Below are 20999 nucleotides of genomic sequence, written 5' to 3'. Positions count from 1 at the left end.
AACACAGATTTTTTTTTTGTTATTGTGTTTTTCAAATGACTTATGTTTCATAATCTTGTCTGGCATGTAGGTGGAAAATGGGTAAAAGTAAACAAAGCCAAACAAAAGCACTAGAAAAGATATTAGTCGTAGAGACACAGTATGAGCATTAAAAACCAATATAGAGTAACAGAAATTAAAGTAAATTTTATATTTTCAAAATGATGTCACTAAGATGAACTAGTAATGAAAAACGACAAGAGACATTGGATCAAGCCTTGGGTTGGATCGTATTTGAAAGGCACATGGGCTAAAGGAAGAAACATTATCAATCATAACAAAATATGTTTCTGGGATGTTAGTTAAAGCAGTAACTGTTTTTTCAGGCTCTTGAAACAACCTATAAACACAATATTGACATAGGCTATTATTAGGGATGCACCAATAACATTTTTGCCGACAGCTGATACAATTTTTTGTTGTCGTTTCCCCCTTTTTTGACAGGAAAATGAAGAAATCTTTCTTATAAACAATGTGTACACTGTTTTAAAGTCATTCATTCCTTCATGACAATGTCTTTAAATGAGCATGAATGTAATCCTTTAAAATTTATGAAAAAACTTTTAATACACATCAAAAATAACTGCTTCCAAAGCCCCTTTTATCCTGCTATACAACTAACATTACATACTCAATGATGATAATCTTTTGCTATTTAGTCAACATAGCCCAACAAAAATATTTTGTTAAACATAAATCACATGTAAATGTAATAGCCATTACAAATTCAATACAATATTATAAGGCTATATTATCCTTGGAGTGTAACATTCCTTCATCAAGTTAAAAATCGTTGTCAGTCCAGTCTGCCAAGAGGCGAAGCATATACTCACACAATCGAGTAGCTCATGAATGTGTGTGGCCAACAACGCTAATGGTTTTGGAGAGAGAAAACGTCAGCAAAATGGCGTCCACTAGGTTGTGTGTAGGCTTCAAAACGGCTGGTCATCTAATGTGCTAATTAATTCCCTTAGTAATCCCTTTATCTTTGGCGCTGTCCCTGGGGAATTCTTTCTCGAATGTTGTAATTATATGGACTGAGTCTTGCTGGTGGCGGTTTATGTTGTTGATCTTTCCCCAACACGGTGTAATACTCCCACATGGCCGACATTTTCTTTTACTGTGAACAAATCACACGTGTGCTCGTCACTTCAAGTGACCCCTCTCACATTACCTATACTGTAGACTTTCGACCCCTTGATAATAAATAATATTGATTAGTGCCGCTTTAAAGAAATTGGTACTAGTATTATTATGTAGCTCAACCTCAGCCCCAGAATGTTGTTATCAGGCGTATCAAAATAAGTTTTGTCTGACTAGAGAATCTCACAAATGTGGTGATTGGTAAACTATAAAATTAGGTCCATACAGGGTTTGATATGATTAAAGGTATGCTATTAGTGGCCAGTTATCAGGAGGCTTCCAACCTGATAAAGCTAAGCAGTTTTCATGCCATTAAACAGCTGATAAAAAATGGATACTCCATCTAAAAAAAAGTAGAACAGAAAAAGAAAAACAGAATCACCTTTTATGGACTCACACACCCTGGTCTGAATTTTAGTTGTCTGTGTGGTTTGGATTCCTTTCTTCTAAATTTGACTTCTAAATGTCACTTCAAAGAAAATTGCTATGTTCAGCATAGCAAGTGTTTGCTCCCAAAATAATGACCTAACAGGCTTATATTTACCATACCTTTATTTTGAAAATAATGCCCACAACCCGTACTTAAATACTCCTACATAGCAGATCATCAGGTTAGTGTTTACACCAGTTAGAAGTCACCTCTGTGACAGAAACATGTTGGCCAAAAAGTGAAAAGCTTTTACGCTGGCTTTCCATAGTCAGCTGAAATAACGGCAGAGCCGGGTGATTCAATTCATTCCCTATGACGGAATGAATCTCCCCGCTCTCCCAAAGTTGACTCTGCGTTAACTTTTGCCGAGCGGTAGCCAATGAGAGGGCCGACTCGGGAACGGGACTCCAATATATTCTACCGTAAATACACACATGCTAGAATATGTATTTATATAAGGATATATTTGTCCTTGGGTTTCTTGAAAGGCACTATGTAAATAAATGTTATTATTATTAAATTCCATGCAAATTAAGATTGTGATTTTCCTATAGCTTACTTTATGATACGTCTCTGTGACTACAGGTATTTTAAAAGCCAGCTTGGCAGAAGGTTGCCTCGGCAGTTGGTATCCCTGCTGAGTATGTATATATATATATATATATATTTGTTTAAGTAGTTGTAGCATTGTAGTAACATTAGCATTGTATCATTGACAATTAGCTGATGGCTAGCAATACATAACATTATAATTATTTGAATTAAACACAACTTTTTAAGCAGCAAAGTGTGAGACAGGAGTAGAAAACTTACCAAAAAATTTGTGATAGGCCAGAAAAAAATGTATAGAAATGTATATCAACACAAACAACAAATTTTCTGCAACACGTGTACATCGATGACATCATGTTGTGGTGACACCGTTTCGTTCGGAATCCGCTGCCAGTTACCTATACAGCGGCGTTGCAGTTGAAAGAGCTGCCTGTGGAAAACCAGCGCTTGTGTATTATTAGTGTAATATGAGCTCCAAAATTTCCTGCCGTGGTTGACCCAAGTTTGTAATATAACTTTTCTGTTGTGTAATGAATTCTTCCTGTAACTTACATCTGATTTATATAAGCTGACAATAATAAAGCATCCCATAATACTCCTCTGATCTTACCAATGTTGTGTCCTTAAAGAGGTGCCTAACTTGTCACTCTACTGCTATTGTTTTGTCGAGTCTATTAATATTGCTTGTGCAGGCCTGTTTTTTTGTTTACCATGTCTCTGTTGGATCTGCAGAAAGGACAAATGTAGTCACTCTCCTGTCTTGAATAATAATTTAAAGTTAGATCGATGCAGTGTCTTGCAGGCGTTCATTAGCTAAAAAATTAGCTATGAGGAGCCATAAACAATTCATTAATCCTTTTGTTTAATTTGTCATTAGATTATAGTAGCTCAATTCCTGTGGATAAACGCAAGGCTTGTGTCATGTTGATGCGCCAACAGTTTTGTTGTCATTACTTAGAATGCCTCATGGGGGCAACTGATACTATGCACTATAACTTTAATAGTGAGTCAGCTTGTTTTTTTGCTGCACGTTTGCTATTTAAATTATTACTAACAGTTATCTCAACCACAGGTAAAAAAAGATAATTTCCTCCAAGTGGTATATTAAGACCAACTCAAAGAACAAACAATTGTAAATTCTGTAATACACAAGTTGTCCCACAGTCTGCTTTGCATCCCTACTACAAGCTTCTTGCAGTTTGATGATTTACAGAAATTGGCCAAAAGAATCAATCACAGGCGTTTATTTGCCTATATTTCCTTTTGTGTTTTGGAATTTGTAAAGATTTGAGGTTAAGCTGAAGAGCAACCATCAGTGGATTTAAACTGTTAAATAAAAATATCAGGCAGAAGCCATGCCCTTTGTGCCAGGCTCAGGCAGACATTGTCCAACACCTCTCACATGTTTGGGCTTTTCTACTTACTGTAGATTTAATCCATAGCATGTGTGTACACACACACACACACACACACACACACACACACACACACACACACACACACACACACACACTGCTCAGAGAACCTGGATTGTGTGTGTGTGTGTCGACGGATAGACATAGATAGTATACAAGACATAGCGAACAGCTCAAATAAATGAATAAAAAAATGATTTTGTCCATTTTATTATCTATATTTTATTATTTATTATTGTTGTATAATATTGTATTATTATTTAATGTATTATTATTTTTTTATTATTATTATTATGACAGCGTATTGTTATATACAACAAAACCAGAATGCATACTCCTAAATTACTGCACAATCCCACTTTTAAATACTGTTAAGGACCTTTGTTGCATGAGCATCAAAACAATGTAGTTCAACAATGAGATTCATAATTATTTGAAGGATTTTGTCAACGGAAAAATAATGGATATTCCTCTGTATTATTAGCATGTTTAAAACTCAAAGAGAATTTAAAATATTTTCTGAAATCACTTTGTTATAAAAAAAAGTCGTTAGTTTGCAGCTTTCCAGTCCAGCAAGCTGTTGCGTGCTTTTGTAGCAGTTACAGATGCTCTGCAGAGTCAGAACTCTATTAAATGGTGTTCCTCAGTTGATTGTTCCCTATAGAGTCCCAGCTATCTGCAAAATCTAATGACACTGCTCCTCAGCATACTGCTCACAGCTCCAGTCTTAAACGACCCTTGCCACATTCTGTCATGCTTCCCTCGGGGACTACTATGGGTCAGAGATCCCACCTCGGGGAATCTCTTCACTGTTTGGAAATAGATTTGGTCTGCTGTGTTTACTTGTGTGCAAGAGGTTTAGGAGGGAGGACTTAAACAGCATTTATCCACGGCTCAAAATCCTAACTTGTTTTAATGCAGATCCAGGAACATTTATGCAGGGTTTACATGGGTAAGTGCACTACTCGGAGAGCATTCACCCATTCTAGGGCTCACCTGAGGTTTGGCTAGCCCAAGGTTTATTCAATTCAGCTTTATTTATAGTGTCAAATTCAAAACAAAACAAATACAAAACAAGACCACACTCTATAATTTACAAAGACCCGAAATTCTAGTAATTCCCCCAAGAGCAAGCATTTATTGCAACAGTGGTGAGGAAAACTTCCTTTTTAGGGACCTCAGACCGACCCAGGCTCATGGTAGGCGTGTCTGACGGTGCCGGTTGGGGGTGTGATGAACAGTGCCAATAATAGTCATAATAAAGATAATGGAACTATGACTAGAAAAAGTAGTTGTAGTAGTTCATGGTGTAGCACGGCACTGCAGAGCGTAGCAGGGTGCAACAGGACATAGCAGGATGCGGAGCAGGACAACCGGGACAGCTCCAAGGTTAAGCTTGGCATTCACATCCATATAGTATCCATTTATTAAAGAGGTTAACTGCAACACGATTAAAAAAATGTTTATTGGTTTCTTGTGCCAGGCTATTCTGTATGCATATTTTTTGTTGAATTTAGCCAAGTTGCATAACAGCTTGAAACAGCATGAGGGTCTTGAAAAGATGTATTGGTTATATTGTTCAGCATTTCCTTTGCTTAATGGAAGGTTTGTGCTGTTTTAAGGGTATTAGGGCTGGGCAATACATTGCTATGAGTTTAATTTAAGGAAGGACTAAGAATGTCATTGCAATGCATTACATTTCATAAGTTTTACTTCAGCTGAAAAAGCTAAATACTATATATACATATATCTTGAAAACCAAAAAATACTGCCTATATAATACAAACCTCGGGTAAACTATCAACTTCTTTCTGGGGTTATCCAGCATTTCAGTGGTTCATGTATTAGGATCATACTGTTTCTTTTTTCTTCATTTGTGAAAGCTATGACTGTTACACAGCTATATATAGTTTGCTGTCTAGTTTCGCTTGTGCCAGCCTATGGCACCTGCCCTCCTAGTTTACTGGTGTTTGATATGTAACAGGATGCGGCAGACTACAAATGAACAGGATGTTTGCAAAGTGTCTGTGTCATGCATCAGACCTTCCTTTTAATGTTGGCTGATATATTGTGCTGTATTGTACACAGTGTACTGTATTTTATATAGCGCTTTTCTAGTCTTAATGACGACTCAAAGCGCTTTTACATAGTACAGGAACCATTCACACATATTCACTGTGTACAGATAAACACTCACACTCCGATGGCGCAGCATCTTGGTTCAGTGTCTTGCCCAAGGACACTTCAACATGGGACTGCCACCAACCTTCTAATTGGCAGGCAACCGCTCTACCACTGAGCCACAGCCGCGTTCATTGTCTTGTTGAAAGACCCATTTCAAAGGCAATTCCTCTTCAGCATGAGGCAAGATGACCTCTTCAAGTAATTTGATGTATTGAAACTGATCCATGATCCCTGGTATGCGATAAATAGACCCAACACCACAAAATGAGAAACATCCCCATAACATGATTTTTGCACCACCATGCTTTACTATCTTCACAGTGGCATGAAGTCAGTGCATGGGGGTTGTCGGACAAACCGTCTGCGGCCCCTAGACCCAAAAAGAACAGTTTTGCTCTCATCAGTCCACAGAATGTTGTGCCATTTCTCCTTTGGCCAGTCAATGTGTTGTTTGGCAAATTTCAACCTATTCAATACATGTCTTTTTTAAGCAATTGGACTTTGCGGGGGCTTCTAGCTGATAGCTTTGCTTCACATAGCCTTCTTCTTATTGTAATAGTACTTACAGGTAACTTTAAGTCTTCTTTAATTTTTTCTGGAGCTAATCATTGGTTGAGCCTTTGCCATTTTGGCTCTTCTTCGATCCATTCAAATGGTAGTTGACCGTTTTTTCCCACGTCGTTCAGGCTTTGGATGCCATTTCAAGGCATTTGAAATCATTTTGTTTGAGTAGCCTATAATTTTCTGCACTTTTTTTTATATGATTTCCCCTCTCCAATCAACTTTTTAATTAAAGTCCACTATTCCTTAGAGCAATGTCTGGAACGAACCATTTTGCTGAGTACTTCATTGTGAAATGCACTATAACCAGCATACACAACATTTGCTTCCTTCCTTCCTTAAATATGGGCAATAATTGACACCTGTTTCTTCACAGAATCAATCACCTCACTAATTGAACACAACACGCTATTATTTTGGACAAGCCCCTTTCAATTACATATTCAGTTACACAGAATAAGCAGCATGCATGTCATGACTATTGGGTCTGTTGGTTTTCTATGACTCTACAACACTTACTAGTAAATTATTTGCCATGTAGAAATATCACTTCTACCAAGGAATATGATTTATGAGGTTAGGGATGTTGGACTGCTATTATTTTGAACACAACTGTATATTGTGTTTAATTAACAAACTTTTTTCAGGACAGGGCAGTGCAACTTGTATATATTGTGAACACACACTATAATCATATTAAGTATTCTGTCTCCTTTTTAAATGCACTGCTTATAATGGTTTTAATATTTTAAATTTTCTGTCAGAGCTTGGGATGGCACAGCGAAAGTTTGCCCAGTGCCTGGGAGAGTTTCAGTTTGAGTACATTGGCGATGCAAAGACCGATGATGAGAAATGTATCGGTAAGTGTGGGTTTGATGCAAACAAACCACTACTTTTGTTACCAACACACAGACTGACACTGTAAATGTTTGTTTATGGTTCTTTCTCTACCAGAAAATTAAGAGCAGTTTTTGTTCTTCTTTCTCTTTCAGATGAGTCTTTGCAAGAGTTCTCCTCATTCCTCAAGAACCTTGAAGACCAAAGGGAACTGATGGTTAGAACAACCAGTCAGAACCTGCGGGATGTGTGTGTGTGTGTGTGTGTGTGTGTGTGTGTGTGTGTGTGTGTGTGTGTGTGTGTGTGTGTGTGTGTGTGTGTGTGTGTGTGTGTGTGTGTGTGTGGTGTGTGTGTGTGTGTCTGGTGTCTGTGTCTGTGTCTGTGCTGTGTCTGTGTGTGTGGTGTGGCTGTGTCTGTGTCTGTGTCTGTGTTTGTCGGTCTCTTTGGTGAATTGCACTTGAATTGTTTAACTTTGTCTGCTTGCACTGTGTGCATTTCCAACCAGCCTTCACCTGTTACTGGCCATATTTGGTGCTTGCATCTATTAATGTCTGACTCTGCCATCTGCCAGAGGTCCAGACAGGCACTCATAATGTCATTTTCTCCAACGTACAGTACAGCCACAGCAGTCAGAGCAAACCCGTTCCTAGCAGGTAGATAAGTCTTGATAGTGTTCAAACAGTTCCTCCTCTTGTGACTGTAGAGGGTCAATGCCACTGACCGGGAGTGGCTGCACAGAGAGGACATGATCCACACTATTAAAGCCAAGCTTTAAATACCAAGAGTGAATTACATAAGCTACTACCAGCAACAAGGTCCGCAACAATACAGCCCTTTTTGACATTCCACTATACTGTAAAACTAGCTTCTGCATCAGGCAGCATTGTTAAAGTTGCTTATTTATAAACCACAATAATCGCACATCCAATACGGAGGATTTACAACATTCTTAAAGGATGCCTGATTGTAATGGTGACAGCAGGTTATAAACTGCTACACTGAAGTGTTAAAAGTGTCACACTGTGTACAATGCTGTGCTATACTGTAAGAGATGATGCACCATATTTTCTTGTGATTTGACCTGTGGATGTTATGTACTATATTGACTATTGACTATAAAAGCGCCTCATTTTAAGACTTCCTTTCAGTTAAGCAGTAGGCTTGAAGGGCCAGTGATAGTTTGGAACAATACTTCAAAAACATTCCTCTTCTTTGAAAAGACTTGCACAATTTAGTGTCTTTGAACAGCCATCCTGGTGTAATGTCTGTCCGTCTGAAAGTTAGGGAGTGGGCCCATCATCAGTCACTGACTGAGATGACTGTTTTAGCTCCTGGCTCAGACCATAATGGTAAACACTCTGCTCAGCACTGCTCAGCATAGTGGGATGACATCACATTGCAAAGTAAGGAAAAGTAGGATGGGCATGCAGGCACAGACACGTCCTGCAGCCAGTGTAGCAAAAGCACTGGGGGAATAATGAAAAATACATTGACTTTATGAGTTCATTTTTGTAAGACAAATACTCTTAGAATATTAGTTATTTCATCAATTGTGTAATTTAATACTAACTGTTCTTCACTGGGGTCAAGACAACAGTTGTGGCTTGAAAAATGAAATGTCAATGGGGTTTGTCATTGAGTTGAGCAATAATAAAGGCTCTCTGTCTAGATGAGAAACATCACAGAAACCTTAATGAAACCGCTGGAGAAGTTCAGGAAAGACCATCTTGGGACAGTCAGGGTAATGTATGATGGTTTCTCTTCCCAATACGTGTCATAGCTCTTAGTTGATCTGTTTGTATGTGTGGTGTGCCCTAATGATGGTTAATATGCCCGCTTATATGCCTCTATTCCTTCCACTGTACCTTCTTTAGGCAGAAAGAAAGAAGTTTGAGAAAGAAACAGAGAAGTATTACAGCTCTCTGGAAAAGCTTCTGAATATGTCAGCAAAGAAGAAAGAGCCACAGCTACAAGAGGTATTTATCCTTGCATAAACTCTGCAACTAATATGTAACGCACAGAAAATAGCAATTCATACTGAAAGCAAAATAGATGTAAGAGTTTATTTAGTTTAGTTCGAGAATCCCTGTTTTGTTTTGTTTGCCTTTGGTGCCATGGGGGAGGAGCTATGCTGCAAAGCCTGTTGGACCATGTGAGTTTCCACTGACGTGCCTTGCAGCAGCAGTTTTCCCTGGCTTGTATGAAAAGGAAATGTGTGCTCACTTGTGCTGTACTACCAAGGTCAAACCTGGTTGCTGTAGTTTAGGGAATAGCCCATGCTACTGTACCATGACGTGGACATTTTCCTTTGTGGAGAATTTAGCAACCTCTCACTAAACAATGTTTCTGCCTACTTGTCTTTACCATGCATTGTTTCCATGGAAGGCTTACCCATATGTTGTAAACACCCATCAGAGGGGACACTTGAAATTGTTGCCATTATGACTACAGGCAGTAGTTCTCTGTGACTTTTTTGAAACAAGGATCTGTTGTACCAACGCTGATTTCTATCAGACTTGAATAAATGAACCCAGTGCTTAGTTCACAGCCACAAGAGTCATGCACTTCATCAACACTGCATCGGTTTTTAAGTCCTCCCAATGAACCGTAGCATATATTATTAAAAACAGTATGTGAATGTTGATCTTACCTACTTTAAAATCACTAAAACGTTACACATCATCAGACAGTTAGTTGTAAATGTTATCAGCCAGCAGTCTTGTTTTAGTAAGAAGGTATATAAGATATTACACTTAAAGATGCTTTAATTGTTACATTGCAAACTTGGTGTACTGTTATTGCAGTTATTAGATTTTGATTTTAATTCCGGGGTGGCACAGTGGAAAATTATCGCCTCACAGGATGAAGAAAACAAATAGCTCCGCCCCCCCCTCCAGCTGGCTGGGGCTTTTTCTTTGTGTCATTTCTCCCCCAAGTGCTCTGTTTCCCTCCCACAATCCAAATACATTGCTGTTGATTAACTTAAACTCTAAATTGCCCATAGGTTTAAGTGTAATTGTGTCATCTGTCTATACACGTTACTGCTGAAGAGTAATCTCTCCTCTGTTGTACTTCCTTAGGTTACATTTTATTGGGTGTGTTAAGCTTTTCTTTATCTGCATCGTCAGTGTTAGGATAGAGGGTTGAATGTTGAACATATTCTACAGCCCTCTGAGACAAACTTGTTATTTGGGTCCACACAAATGAACTGCATTTGAATATCATGAGTATTTGATAGAGCACTAACCAACTTCAACATACCCTTTTTAAGAACATAATGCAATAACAAGAACAACCTTAAATTGCACTGCATCACAGAGATCAAAATGTTTCTCCTCCTTCCGTGAATCTGTCTGTCTCCATAATTATCACGGTGTGTGTTCTCTACCTCCACAGGCAGACGGCCAGGTGGAAACCATGAGGCTGCACTTTCAGGAGGAGTCACTGGACTATGTGTGCAAACTGCAGGAGATCCAAGAGAGAAAGAAGTTTGAGTGTGTGGAGCCGGTGAGTGACTCACTTTAGGGCCTTGTCAACTCTGATGTGGCTTGTCTTTCACATTAAAAAAAGCAAAGGTCAATATAGGAAATGTCACATCGGGTTAACTTAAAGGGATTTTGTTATCTGTTTCTCTCTCACTTGCTGACTAATATCTCTTATCTGTTTTTTTCTGTTGTGATATTTTTAGATGCTGGCCTTCTTTCAGACGGTCTTCACCTTTTACCACCAGGGCTTTGAGCTCGCCAAGGACTTTGACCATTATAAAAGAGCACTGCAGATCAATATTCAGAATGTAAGAAATGTTAATGTTTTATCATTATATCTGTAATTTGGATAAGTCTTCTAACCATGCCACCGGTTTGGTTCCTCCTGTTTTGCATTGCCATGGCAGTCTTATCTCGGTTTCATTCTTAGTTTTAGATTACCATCTAACTAGTTTATATCAACAACATTTCTTTTTTGGGATTGTTCATGTGCTGCCGGAAATTCAGCCGGATGCACCTCATTTCGGCTTACTTTGTGTTTGCATTTTAAACTCCGTTGGATTTATAAGGACTATGGTTAACTGCTCCTCAGATCTCTGCAGGGTAAATCCAGACAGCTAGCTAGACTATCTGTCCAATCTGAGTTTTCTGTTGCACAACCAAAACTACTTTTGAATGTACACTTTTGAATGTTCCACCAAAACAAGTTCCAGAGGCTACTTTTCAGCGGCACCGTTGCTCCGTCCAGCACCACCACCACCACAGACGATTGTGATTGGTTAAAGAAATGCCAATAAACCAGAGCACGCTTTTCTCCCATCCTTTCTCCCATCCTGGGATGCTGTGTGGACTAGCCAGACCCTCCTCCACAGCACTGGGGAGGAAGGTCTGGCAATGCAAGACTACCATTCAAACGATTTCATGGAGATAAAGGGTTTTCCAAGGAAAGCTTATACATTTTGATTTGCAGTGACCTCTCATTAGCAAGGTCTTTCTACCTTACCACTGTCACTGAGCAATTGGAAGTGACTTCCTGGATCGTATGTTTGCTTCCTCTCCTTCCCAGACAAGAAGTCGATTTGAGGGTGCACGGTCAGAGGTGTTCGAACTGATGAAGAGGATCAGGGAGACACCTCAAGAATATAGACAGACCAGCCCTATCAGTTGTGAAGGCTACCTCTATGTACAGGAAAAACGTAAGACCTTTATCTGGTTTAAATGTGTTTTAATATGGGTTGTCGTATTACACCCGTTCATAACCCACACTGCTGCGAGGAAACGTAGTCAAGACGAGAATGCATGACAAACTCTCACAAAATACACTGTCCAATGTCATGGTCAGAAGGGGGGCGGGGGTCACAGCTTTCCTTCAGCTATTGTAAAGTGGTTTTGTGTCATTAAAGCAGAACTTGAAATGATTTCTGTACCTACTGTATGTTGTTGATGACATATAAAGGTTTTTTTGTGACAGGAAAGTTTGGACAGACTAATAATAATGTAAATATTTTTACATTGGAAAAAAACATGGAAGTAGAAATTCATTTTTAAGCAGCAGTAGTGATGCTCCTGCAAAATGTTGATGGAATACAGACAAAGTGAGCAATTCTTTAGCAATGCTAATTGTTAGGATCCAAACAGTGTTGAATGTCTGTGATACCATTTCTCCAGGGCCACCTCCCTTTGGTTCAAGTTGGGTCAAGCGCTATAGCACTTACGTCAAAGAGCAGAAAATTCTGCACATGGTGACTTTTGACCACAGATCTGGTGGCAAGATTGTGAGTAGTCATATAACACATATAGAAAACACTTTTTAGAACAACATGCTATTTTTCTAATTCTTCTTTTGTCACTGCAACATTCTGTATAGTAAAGTTTGCTTTTTTTGTTTTCAGGGTGAGACAGAGTCTGTCACGCTCAAATCCTGTCTCCGCAAAACGACAGACATGTTGGACAGGAGGTTCTGCTTAGAACTTGACATAACAGATCGGTAAATCATTACCTAACACTGTTTCTCAAACAAACTGTAATGATGTGCTTGTCGTTGCAGGTATCAATTCACATAATGCTGCAACTTCTCCTCGATGACTCTTGCTGAAACACAATGCAAAATCATCTCATGTGCCTTGTGCATAGCAGCCAAAAAGCACTTAGATTATCTGCTATGATATACACACTAACAGTTTTGCTAAAGATCTTAACTCCAAACACTTGCCGATTACCGTTCAGCTTGTTGCTCTATGTGTTTTGGATTGCAGAGGGCAGGGCAGCAGGATTTGTGTTGGAGGGCTGCACTCACACACTTAGCGGGGAGGATTGTCACACACTGCTGTGCCCTCCTGTAATGAATGTCTTACTCTGGCACACAACATAACTCTGGCTTGCCCTGTAGTATTAATAGTAGAGCAATACCCCAGATATAGTATGGAAATTCGAGTCCAAACATCCATTCAGATTGGGAAGAGTAACTTGATATTCATCTGATCCTTCATGACTGCAGGTCTCATAATCCAAATGGCATGACTAATAGTATTTGTAGTTACTGCTAATCCAAGGTGCAAGTGTGCCCTTGGCAAAGGGTGTATTTTTTCAAAGATTGCTGAAGCACATTTGATAGTTTATATTGACACTGACATCACCTAATTTCTTACTGTACTGTACCTCTAAGGCTTTGCTGATGGTGACAGTGGTATGGCTCTAATGCTGATGTGGTATGGCTCTATTTCAGGCCAGGCACGGTGTTAACAGTACAGGCTCTGTCAGAGGATGACCACAAGTTCTGGATGCAAGCCATGGGTGGGAAGGAACCTGTGAGTCAGCTGCCTGCACCATCTACCACTCACACATTGCTCATGTAGCCCGATTGGGTTCTGTTTAACTGCCATCTTATAAAAAACAATAAACTTTAAACATACTTGATAAACTTTAAAATGTCATAAAGATGTTTGTTTTTTTGTTAATTTGTTAAACAGGTTGGACGCTTTCTTGGGAGGACCTATTCTAAAGAAAGAGGAAGTAAGTAATCTAGCTGTAATAGATTTTGTATCTGTAAAGGAATACCATTAAGTTTCATGAGCGCAATGCTTCTCCACATTTTAAGTTTATTTTCTTCTTTCGCCTGCAGTTGATGCCCAGCTGGATGATGTGGGTTTGAGTTTTATCAAGAACTCGATCAGCGCCATAGAGAAGAGAGGTAAGCTCCAGATATGTAAATACAGGAAAGCTCAGATAAGATGTTTTATTTGGGGAAATTTAACATGAGAATTGGTGGCTAGAAACAGGTAACATGGCTACAGTATCTTTGTCTCTACACAAGGGGGCAGACTTGCTCCAATCTTCAAAGAAAAGGCTGACTGTCAGTGTGTACTGTAGATATTAAGTTTCATTTTGTAGCTCTAAAGTTCTTATTAATTTGCTTTAGTTTTTACATACTTATCTGACCTATTTGTCAGTGAAAACACTACAAAAAAAGAACAATACTTTATTCAAATGGTTATCTGTCTTCCTGAACTTGGTTAAATTGCAATGACATTCATACATTTCCACATTAATGTACAGGGTTGTTGTATATATATGATATTGTGTCCCTAATTTTTATAAGCAAATTTCATTGTTTGGTTTTGTTTGCCTTTTCTTTAATTGCTTGCTTTGTGTTTTAGTTTCCCTGTAGTGCCCTTTGCAACTTTACAAGAAACGGTGCTATGGAAATAAAGTTTCATTATTGTTATTACTTATTAGGTATTGATGATCAAGGCCTGTACAGAGTTGTTGGGGTAAGCTCCAAGGTCCAGAAGCTCCTCTTATTAATGATTGGTAAGTTAAATTACTAAATTCTTATTTTTCTGCCCTGGAAATGTATTTTGCTTAGAGAGTTGCTGGTAAGAGCTCAATAATTGCTCTGTGATATTGGGTTGCCCCAGTTAGTTGAATGTGCTGATGTAAGGGATGTGTCTGTCAATTTTAAAAAGATAGTGACTGACAAACATTTCATGACTCAGCCAATCAGAACCATTTCTCTCCAAAGTGCAACATGTGCCTGGGTGTATCTTTGCCTCTTTTCAATTCAGTTTTATATCCCCCAGACAACCAGACAAGGTCCCTCTTGTCTACCTTTTGACTTTTGCATCATTGTCATACCGCTAAAACTGTAAATCAGTCGTCTTTCTCGATTTCCTTTATGCCTCTCACTTGACTAGAATCCTTTTCACTCCACTTCTTTTCTATAGAGGTTGTTCTCTGTCCGTTCCATTGCTCCCTGTCTGTTCTCTGGTTTCCTGCCGTCTCCAGTAGACACAGGCTCACTTTCAGCTCTGTGTTCAGAATGACAACAAACTCAGGCAGCCGCCACTGTCTGTCTCAACTTCCTACCCAAAACCTTTCAGCCTCCCAATCTGCCGACTCATGCTGTGGACTACATTAACACTCTGCTGCGGCACTCTAAGAAGTTTATTTAAAGCTTGAATACAGTAAAAGAATTGTTTGTCTGTGGGCTAGACATTCCACATATTAGTGGACAATACAGGTAGTGCTTGCACTTTGATGTTTTGGTTGGTTCTAGGGGTGTGCAAAAAAATCTATTCATATTCAAATCAAGCTCTACCGATTCAAAATCGATTAATAGATAGATAGATAGATAGATAGATAGATACTTCATTGATCCCCAAGGGGAAATTCAAGGTCCCAGTAGCTTACAGACATCACATACAACATACTCATGCATCATAACAGGATGTTAAAATAACAAATAACAAACAAATCTACATACATACATACATACATACATATACATGCACACATTGAAAAAGTAACTAAACTAAACTAAATGAATCATTGTTCAATTGAGAATAGGTTTTGAATCGAAAATCGATGTTGAATCGAATCGTGACATTTTCTGAATCGTACACCCCTAGCTGGTTCACTGATTGACCATGTAGAATAAGATATTTTCATTAAGCTGCCTCAAACGTAACTTGTGTTTTATACCTGAAATGACAGAAGTAGTACTACTTCTACACAAAACAACACATTCACAAACATTTCATGCATACAACAGTTCACAGTGAGTGGGTGAAGCAAGCTTTCAACCCTGAAGAAAGACTTTGGATCCTCCCACTCCTCCTCCTTTTCATCTCTCACCCACCGACATGGCCAGGGTCCAATCAGAGAGGACACAGTGATAGAAAAGAGTCTCCCATCATATAACAGTACAAACAAAGAGAGCGGCAGATATTGAATGTCCGGCAACAATATAACAGGAAGAAGACTGTCAAAGTAAGCTGCATTCTGTTTGTGACCGGTCCCTTGTACAGTATGTGGTGTTAGTCAGGATATGGCTATCCCAGTTGCTGAGTTAGACTTCTTAGTTCTATAGATATAATTGCAAAGTGAGGCAAATTTGAGGAATGCTGTGAGATGTTTCCAAAGAACTACTTGATGCATTCCACATTTTCATGGTTTAAGGCAGAAATTACCATTAATGTATTACTGATCTGTCCAAATATGGTGGACCATTTATTCCAGAGAGCTTACTAGATGCCTAAAAGGTTTATGTTCCTTCCTACTTCTGTTAAATCATCTCGGTTCAAAACAATATCTTCAAACAACTCTTGATAACTTTAAAGGGTTAGTTCATATAAATGACCAGAAACATAGTTTTCCTCAGTGGCGCCCCTGGCACTATTGCTAGTGGGCTCGCCTCAGGGTGTCACACACCACAGACACACCTTTTAACTGTTGGCATCCACTCCACATCTTCACCTCTCACCTGGTACCATTCAACTAGTCCACAGCTCACATGTCACTCATCCATGCCTTGCTTTCCTTGATGATACTGCAGATTTCTACACCCATTGTTTTTTTGGGTTAAGGTCAATACATAATTTTTGGTTAAGGTCATCTTGGACTTACTTTCACGCTGATTGTACCAAGTTGTCAGTCCACCTATCCATAGTTTTGAAAATGTGTGATGGTCATGACATTTTCTTATAGTTTAATAGAACTTTCTGCATAATGGATTTGTATGGCAAAATATGTTTATGCATCTAAGGGTGTATAGGAGCTGCAGTTCTAACTTTAGCTACTATGCTAAAGTCACCACACAGTATGGTAATGTCCCCAAGGGCTTGATGTGAATAACTAAGGTAAAATAGTGTATTTAAACTTGCTGCTGCGTTGTGGTTAGCAGTTTCATAATCAGTGCTACTCCAACTGCTACTGCCAAAAGTTTTACATTGTGTCCTTGACCTAACCAAGTCCAAGCATGTTAGTGCTAGAGTAGACTACAGAGCCTGTGCAGACCCCATCAATCTCAACACATACACACTTACAAAGGTAGAACCTTACCTACAAACACTCTTCACACAGAAACACAAAGACTTCCTGGCTGTACTGCTAATATGAAATAAAAAAAAATTAAAATAATTCCAACACAAACCACCTACCGCCCACAAAGTTAAAGTCTGTGTGGTGACCTGAGCCCTGTGCAGACTCACAACTCCTCACTGACACATTGCACTTCCACATCCTCTCTTGTTCATCTAAGGTTACTTAAGGTGTGACTATAGCCCCCTGAAATTTTCAGCACTACACAACGCTGGCATCCCTGTGAAGTCAGTGAAGTAGTGAGGGATTAATTAAACTTGTAAAAAGTATAGAACCAGCAGCCATCTACAGGAGCTTTAACTTCCTTCCATATCCACTGGGGCCAGGCTAGACCCAGAACCCTAAGGCTAGTAGCACTGCTTTTATCCTCACATGGCTAATTACAAGTGACATATTTGCGGTATATTATGTATTTTGACTTTCTATGCTGCTTACATAAACACACAGAGTGTTTGGATGCTTAATGCCAAAACAGTAGTTAGCTGGTGCTTTGTGTTGTTACCTCATTCAGTGAATTTCCTAGTAAAGATATGTTTCATAATTGTGATTCATTCAGATGAGAAGAGCAACGAAGTGGATATGTCTACCAGCGAGGACTGGGACGTTAAGACAATAACCAGTGCACTGAAGCTTTATCTGAGGTAAGGATCAGTGGGATGAAAGACGCACATTCACACACAGACACATAAACTAATGTTTACCACCTAGAGGTGTCAAATTATTGATTTGTCAATCGATCCAAAGTTTATTGGCAAACAATATATATATATATATATACATATGCAATTATAAACTGAATATCTTTGCGTTTTGGACTGCTAAAATGTCAGTTATAATTACATTATTTTTTGACATTTTATGGATAAAAAAATAAAATGTTAATCAATACTGAAAATAATCCTTACTTGCAGTCCTAAAACCATCAGTTTCTACCCAGTAAGCATTGATGATATTGTTATGTAATGTGGTTGAACTGAGGGATGTGACCACTGAACACATTTTAGGATAGTTAAATTTGTTGTCCTTGTACTGAGGATATGACATGCATTGACCAGTCCAGAGACACTTGATTAGTACATTTTCTAAGTAAATCCACGTGTGACCTAAGACAACCCCAGTGGTTATTGGAACATTTTCTTTGTATAGCTCTTATTTGATGAATATTATAAAACCACTGTTCGCCTGAATGTGAAACAGTCTGTAGTCGTCTCTGTCTTTTGTAAAATAAGTTAATTATGCAAAGTGCTTCTGAATAATTAACCCCTTTGCAAGGTCACATTGATTACTGTATTCCTGTTCTACATTCACCAACTCCTTCCTGGTTGACAGATAGTGTGGGTGAAGTTCAAAGATGTAAATGTAGTTTAGTTGCAAGAAGCTGAGGCAGTTTTCATTGAAATGCCAATTTGTTTCTTGCAAGGATGTGTGGTTAGCCACTAATTGAGTTGGCTTTGCTTATTTAAAGGTTGTCAAAAGTAAAAGTTTGGAATTGGCCTGTTTTTCTTAAAAGCAAATACGTACAAGAAGCGTATTGTTATGTATTTAAACAAATAGCTTTTAGGACCGTCATCACAAAAACAGTGTGTCGTGTGTAACCTGCACACTTAAATTGCGTTCATGTATGTTCATTATGCTGTAACATGTTATCATTGTGGAAATGAACAGATTTAAATGTCAAATTGAGAAAGCAAAATATTAATTATGAACAAACAATTGTCAGCTATTTTTTAAATAATTGGTTACAGTTTCATTGAGAGTGCTAAAACATCCAATACAAATAACAACATCAAAGCTGTGTATGTTCTATTTAATTTCTCTATTATTTTTACTCCTGTTACCTAAGTGCTACCATTAAATCGTAATTCTGTAGTGTTTTATTTAATGTAATGTTAAGTGATTTTAAACTTTAAGGAACCAGTTTGTTCCAGGTTGTGGTTCGTGAGACAATCATACTTACAGTCTTCTCTTGTTTCAACTCCTAAAGTGAAGGAGAGCTTCACTGTGTGTTAGTTAGGCAATACTCACCACAGCATTTAGTACTTTTTTTAAACACTGTTTATGATGACATAGCATACATTGTTAGAGTGTTGCTCTGACTTGTCTTTTACTTTGTGTTTGGCCTGCTGGAATAAAGCAGGGTCAATCTCCTTGGTTTCCTCTGAGACTAAGTACCTTTGGCCACTGGCCAGCTGCAGTGTGAAAGTACCTTCAGATGAACTTGGTTATCTCAAACATGTGCACCATCTAATTCCATCCCCTGGCCCTGCCACATTAATCATTGCTGTGTGCAGACCCTATAAAACAGTGTGCCGGCTATTTCTGTTCCCCTGGCTCAATCCAACTCTCACTTCTACATCTAACCCCCCCACCCTCTTCTTTTTTCTCTTCCTATCTCTGTGAAGGAGCCTTCCTGAGCCGTTGATGACCTATGGACTTTACAAAGACTTTATTAGCCTTGCGAGTAAGTTTGACCACCTCTTATACCATTACTTCATCTGAGTACAGACCCTAATCAAACAGCAGTGTACATGTGTCGTATCAGTCAGAGATGGACTTTAGTTCAGGCTCTGGCAATGGTTTGTTCTTCTTCAGTGAGTTATTTGAAACATGCAGTCAAGTGAAAAACAGTTAAATTACTTTCATTAACTTTTTGTTACTTTTTTTTCTTAAGTGGGTAATAGTGGCCAATCCTCTTAAGTGAAGGATTCATAGTCTAGAGCTATTGGTCTGTGTAGTGTGTCTTGAATGCTGATTTGGATGTATCCACAGTTAATTAAAAATTAATTAATAAAAGTGACATTTTTATTGCTACACCTTTTTATGTCTTCTTACTTGGTTTCGGAACTGTGCACTCCCACAATCTGAGGACACTCTTGTCTTGTTTTACATGAGATATTTGAATATATTGGCTGTTGACTTCCAGTGAATACAGTTTACCCACTCTGGTTTACCAAAAAGCCTTTCAGCTGACTTCAGCTTAGACATTTTTTGACATTTCGACAACTATTTTACAACACTATGCTTCTGACATCTATTAGCTGATTAAAGAACTGCCCATCTTCATCTAATGTCCACCTGTTTTAACTTGTTCCTAAAAACATGTTGCCAAATAAGCCATTCAAGTTTAAAGCTGAAAGGTTTAAGGATAAATATGTTGTAATTTGCATGCTCTCAAATTGTCCAGAGAGTGACCTTGAACAGCAAAAAGACAGCATTTTCTTTTCCACCCACATAACATCATTTATGTGTAAAATGTTTTTAAAGCAAGCCAAACTTGAATCTTATTACAACAAGTGCTATAATTGGATCAGGTTGACATTTTTATCAGGGACTCGCAATGCCCTCATAACGATGGGGAAAAAATGGATTAGCAACGAATATTTTTTGATGGATGACAGCATCCATAAGCAGCTTTTTCCATGTTTAAATCCTTGTCGTTCCCATAGTAATGACGTTTTGCGAGTCTGCATGTGTGTGTGTGATTGTGTGTGTGTGGGCGGTCAGATACCCATGTGTGAGGAAATGTTTAAGAGATGATCTTGGGGGTTTTAACACAACCCTTTTATACGGTAGCGACAGTAACGTAAAGCTATCTCCTACGCCACCCTAGTGGTCCCTGCTGCCAAATTCTGGGGGGCTTCAGACCATATATGACTTTCACATCTCTTTTTCACTTATTTAAACTGGAATGTATCATACTCCAGTCCTTGGGAGTAATGACCTGATTAGGGCTGGGCAATATATCAATATTATATTGATGTTGTGATCTGAAACTAGATATTGTAAATAGATTTTGCATAGCTTAATATCGTAAGTGTTGTTGTCTTTTCCTGGTTACAAAGACTGCATTACAGTAAAGTGATGTACTTTTCTGAACGTACCAGACTGTTGTAACTCTTCTATTATTTGCCTTTACCCACTTAGTCATTATATCCACATGATGATGATTATTTATCTAAAATCTAAGTGTGAAGA

General features: G+C 38.6%; 1 protein-coding gene across 4 annotated transcripts in view; it reads left to right on the top strand.

Moving 5' to 3' along the window:
• The window catches only part of arhgap10 (Rho GTPase activating protein 10), a 53390-nt gene that overhangs the window by 10142 nt on the left and 22249 nt on the right, over nt 1-20999 (top strand). For 3 of the 4 annotated variants that reach the window (XM_032542084.1, XM_032542103.1, XM_032542072.1), the window contains exons 2-16: nt 7089-7184; nt 7317-7378; nt 8831-8902; nt 9036-9137; nt 10558-10668; nt 10850-10954; nt 11713-11842; nt 12315-12421; nt 12539-12633; nt 13372-13453; nt 13616-13658; nt 13768-13836; nt 14382-14456; nt 17581-17665; nt 19427-19485. In XM_032542084.1, the coding sequence (XP_032397975.1) occupies nt 7089-7184; nt 7317-7378; nt 8831-8902; nt 9036-9137; nt 10558-10668; nt 10850-10954; nt 11713-11842; nt 12315-12421; nt 12539-12633; nt 13372-13453; nt 13616-13658; nt 13768-13836; nt 14382-14456; nt 17581-17665; nt 19427-19485 (1293 nt within the window). The remainder of the gene's footprint in view (nt 1-7088; nt 7185-7316; nt 7379-8830; nt 8903-9035; nt 9138-10557; nt 10669-10849; nt 10955-11712; nt 11843-12314; nt 12422-12538; nt 12634-13371; nt 13454-13615; nt 13659-13767; nt 13837-14381; nt 14457-17580; nt 17666-19426; nt 19486-20999) is intronic. The other variant, XM_032542093.1, reaches the window with a different exon arrangement.

This window comes from Etheostoma spectabile, chromosome 2 (genome assembly GCF_008692095.1).
Source record: "Etheostoma spectabile isolate EspeVRDwgs_2016 chromosome 2, UIUC_Espe_1.0, whole genome shotgun sequence".
NCBI classification, from domain to species: Eukaryota; Metazoa; Chordata; class Actinopteri; order Perciformes; family Percidae; genus Etheostoma; species Etheostoma spectabile.
The sequence above is the reverse complement of the archived record's forward strand: the minus strand, read 5'-3'. Positions and strand labels throughout refer to the sequence as shown.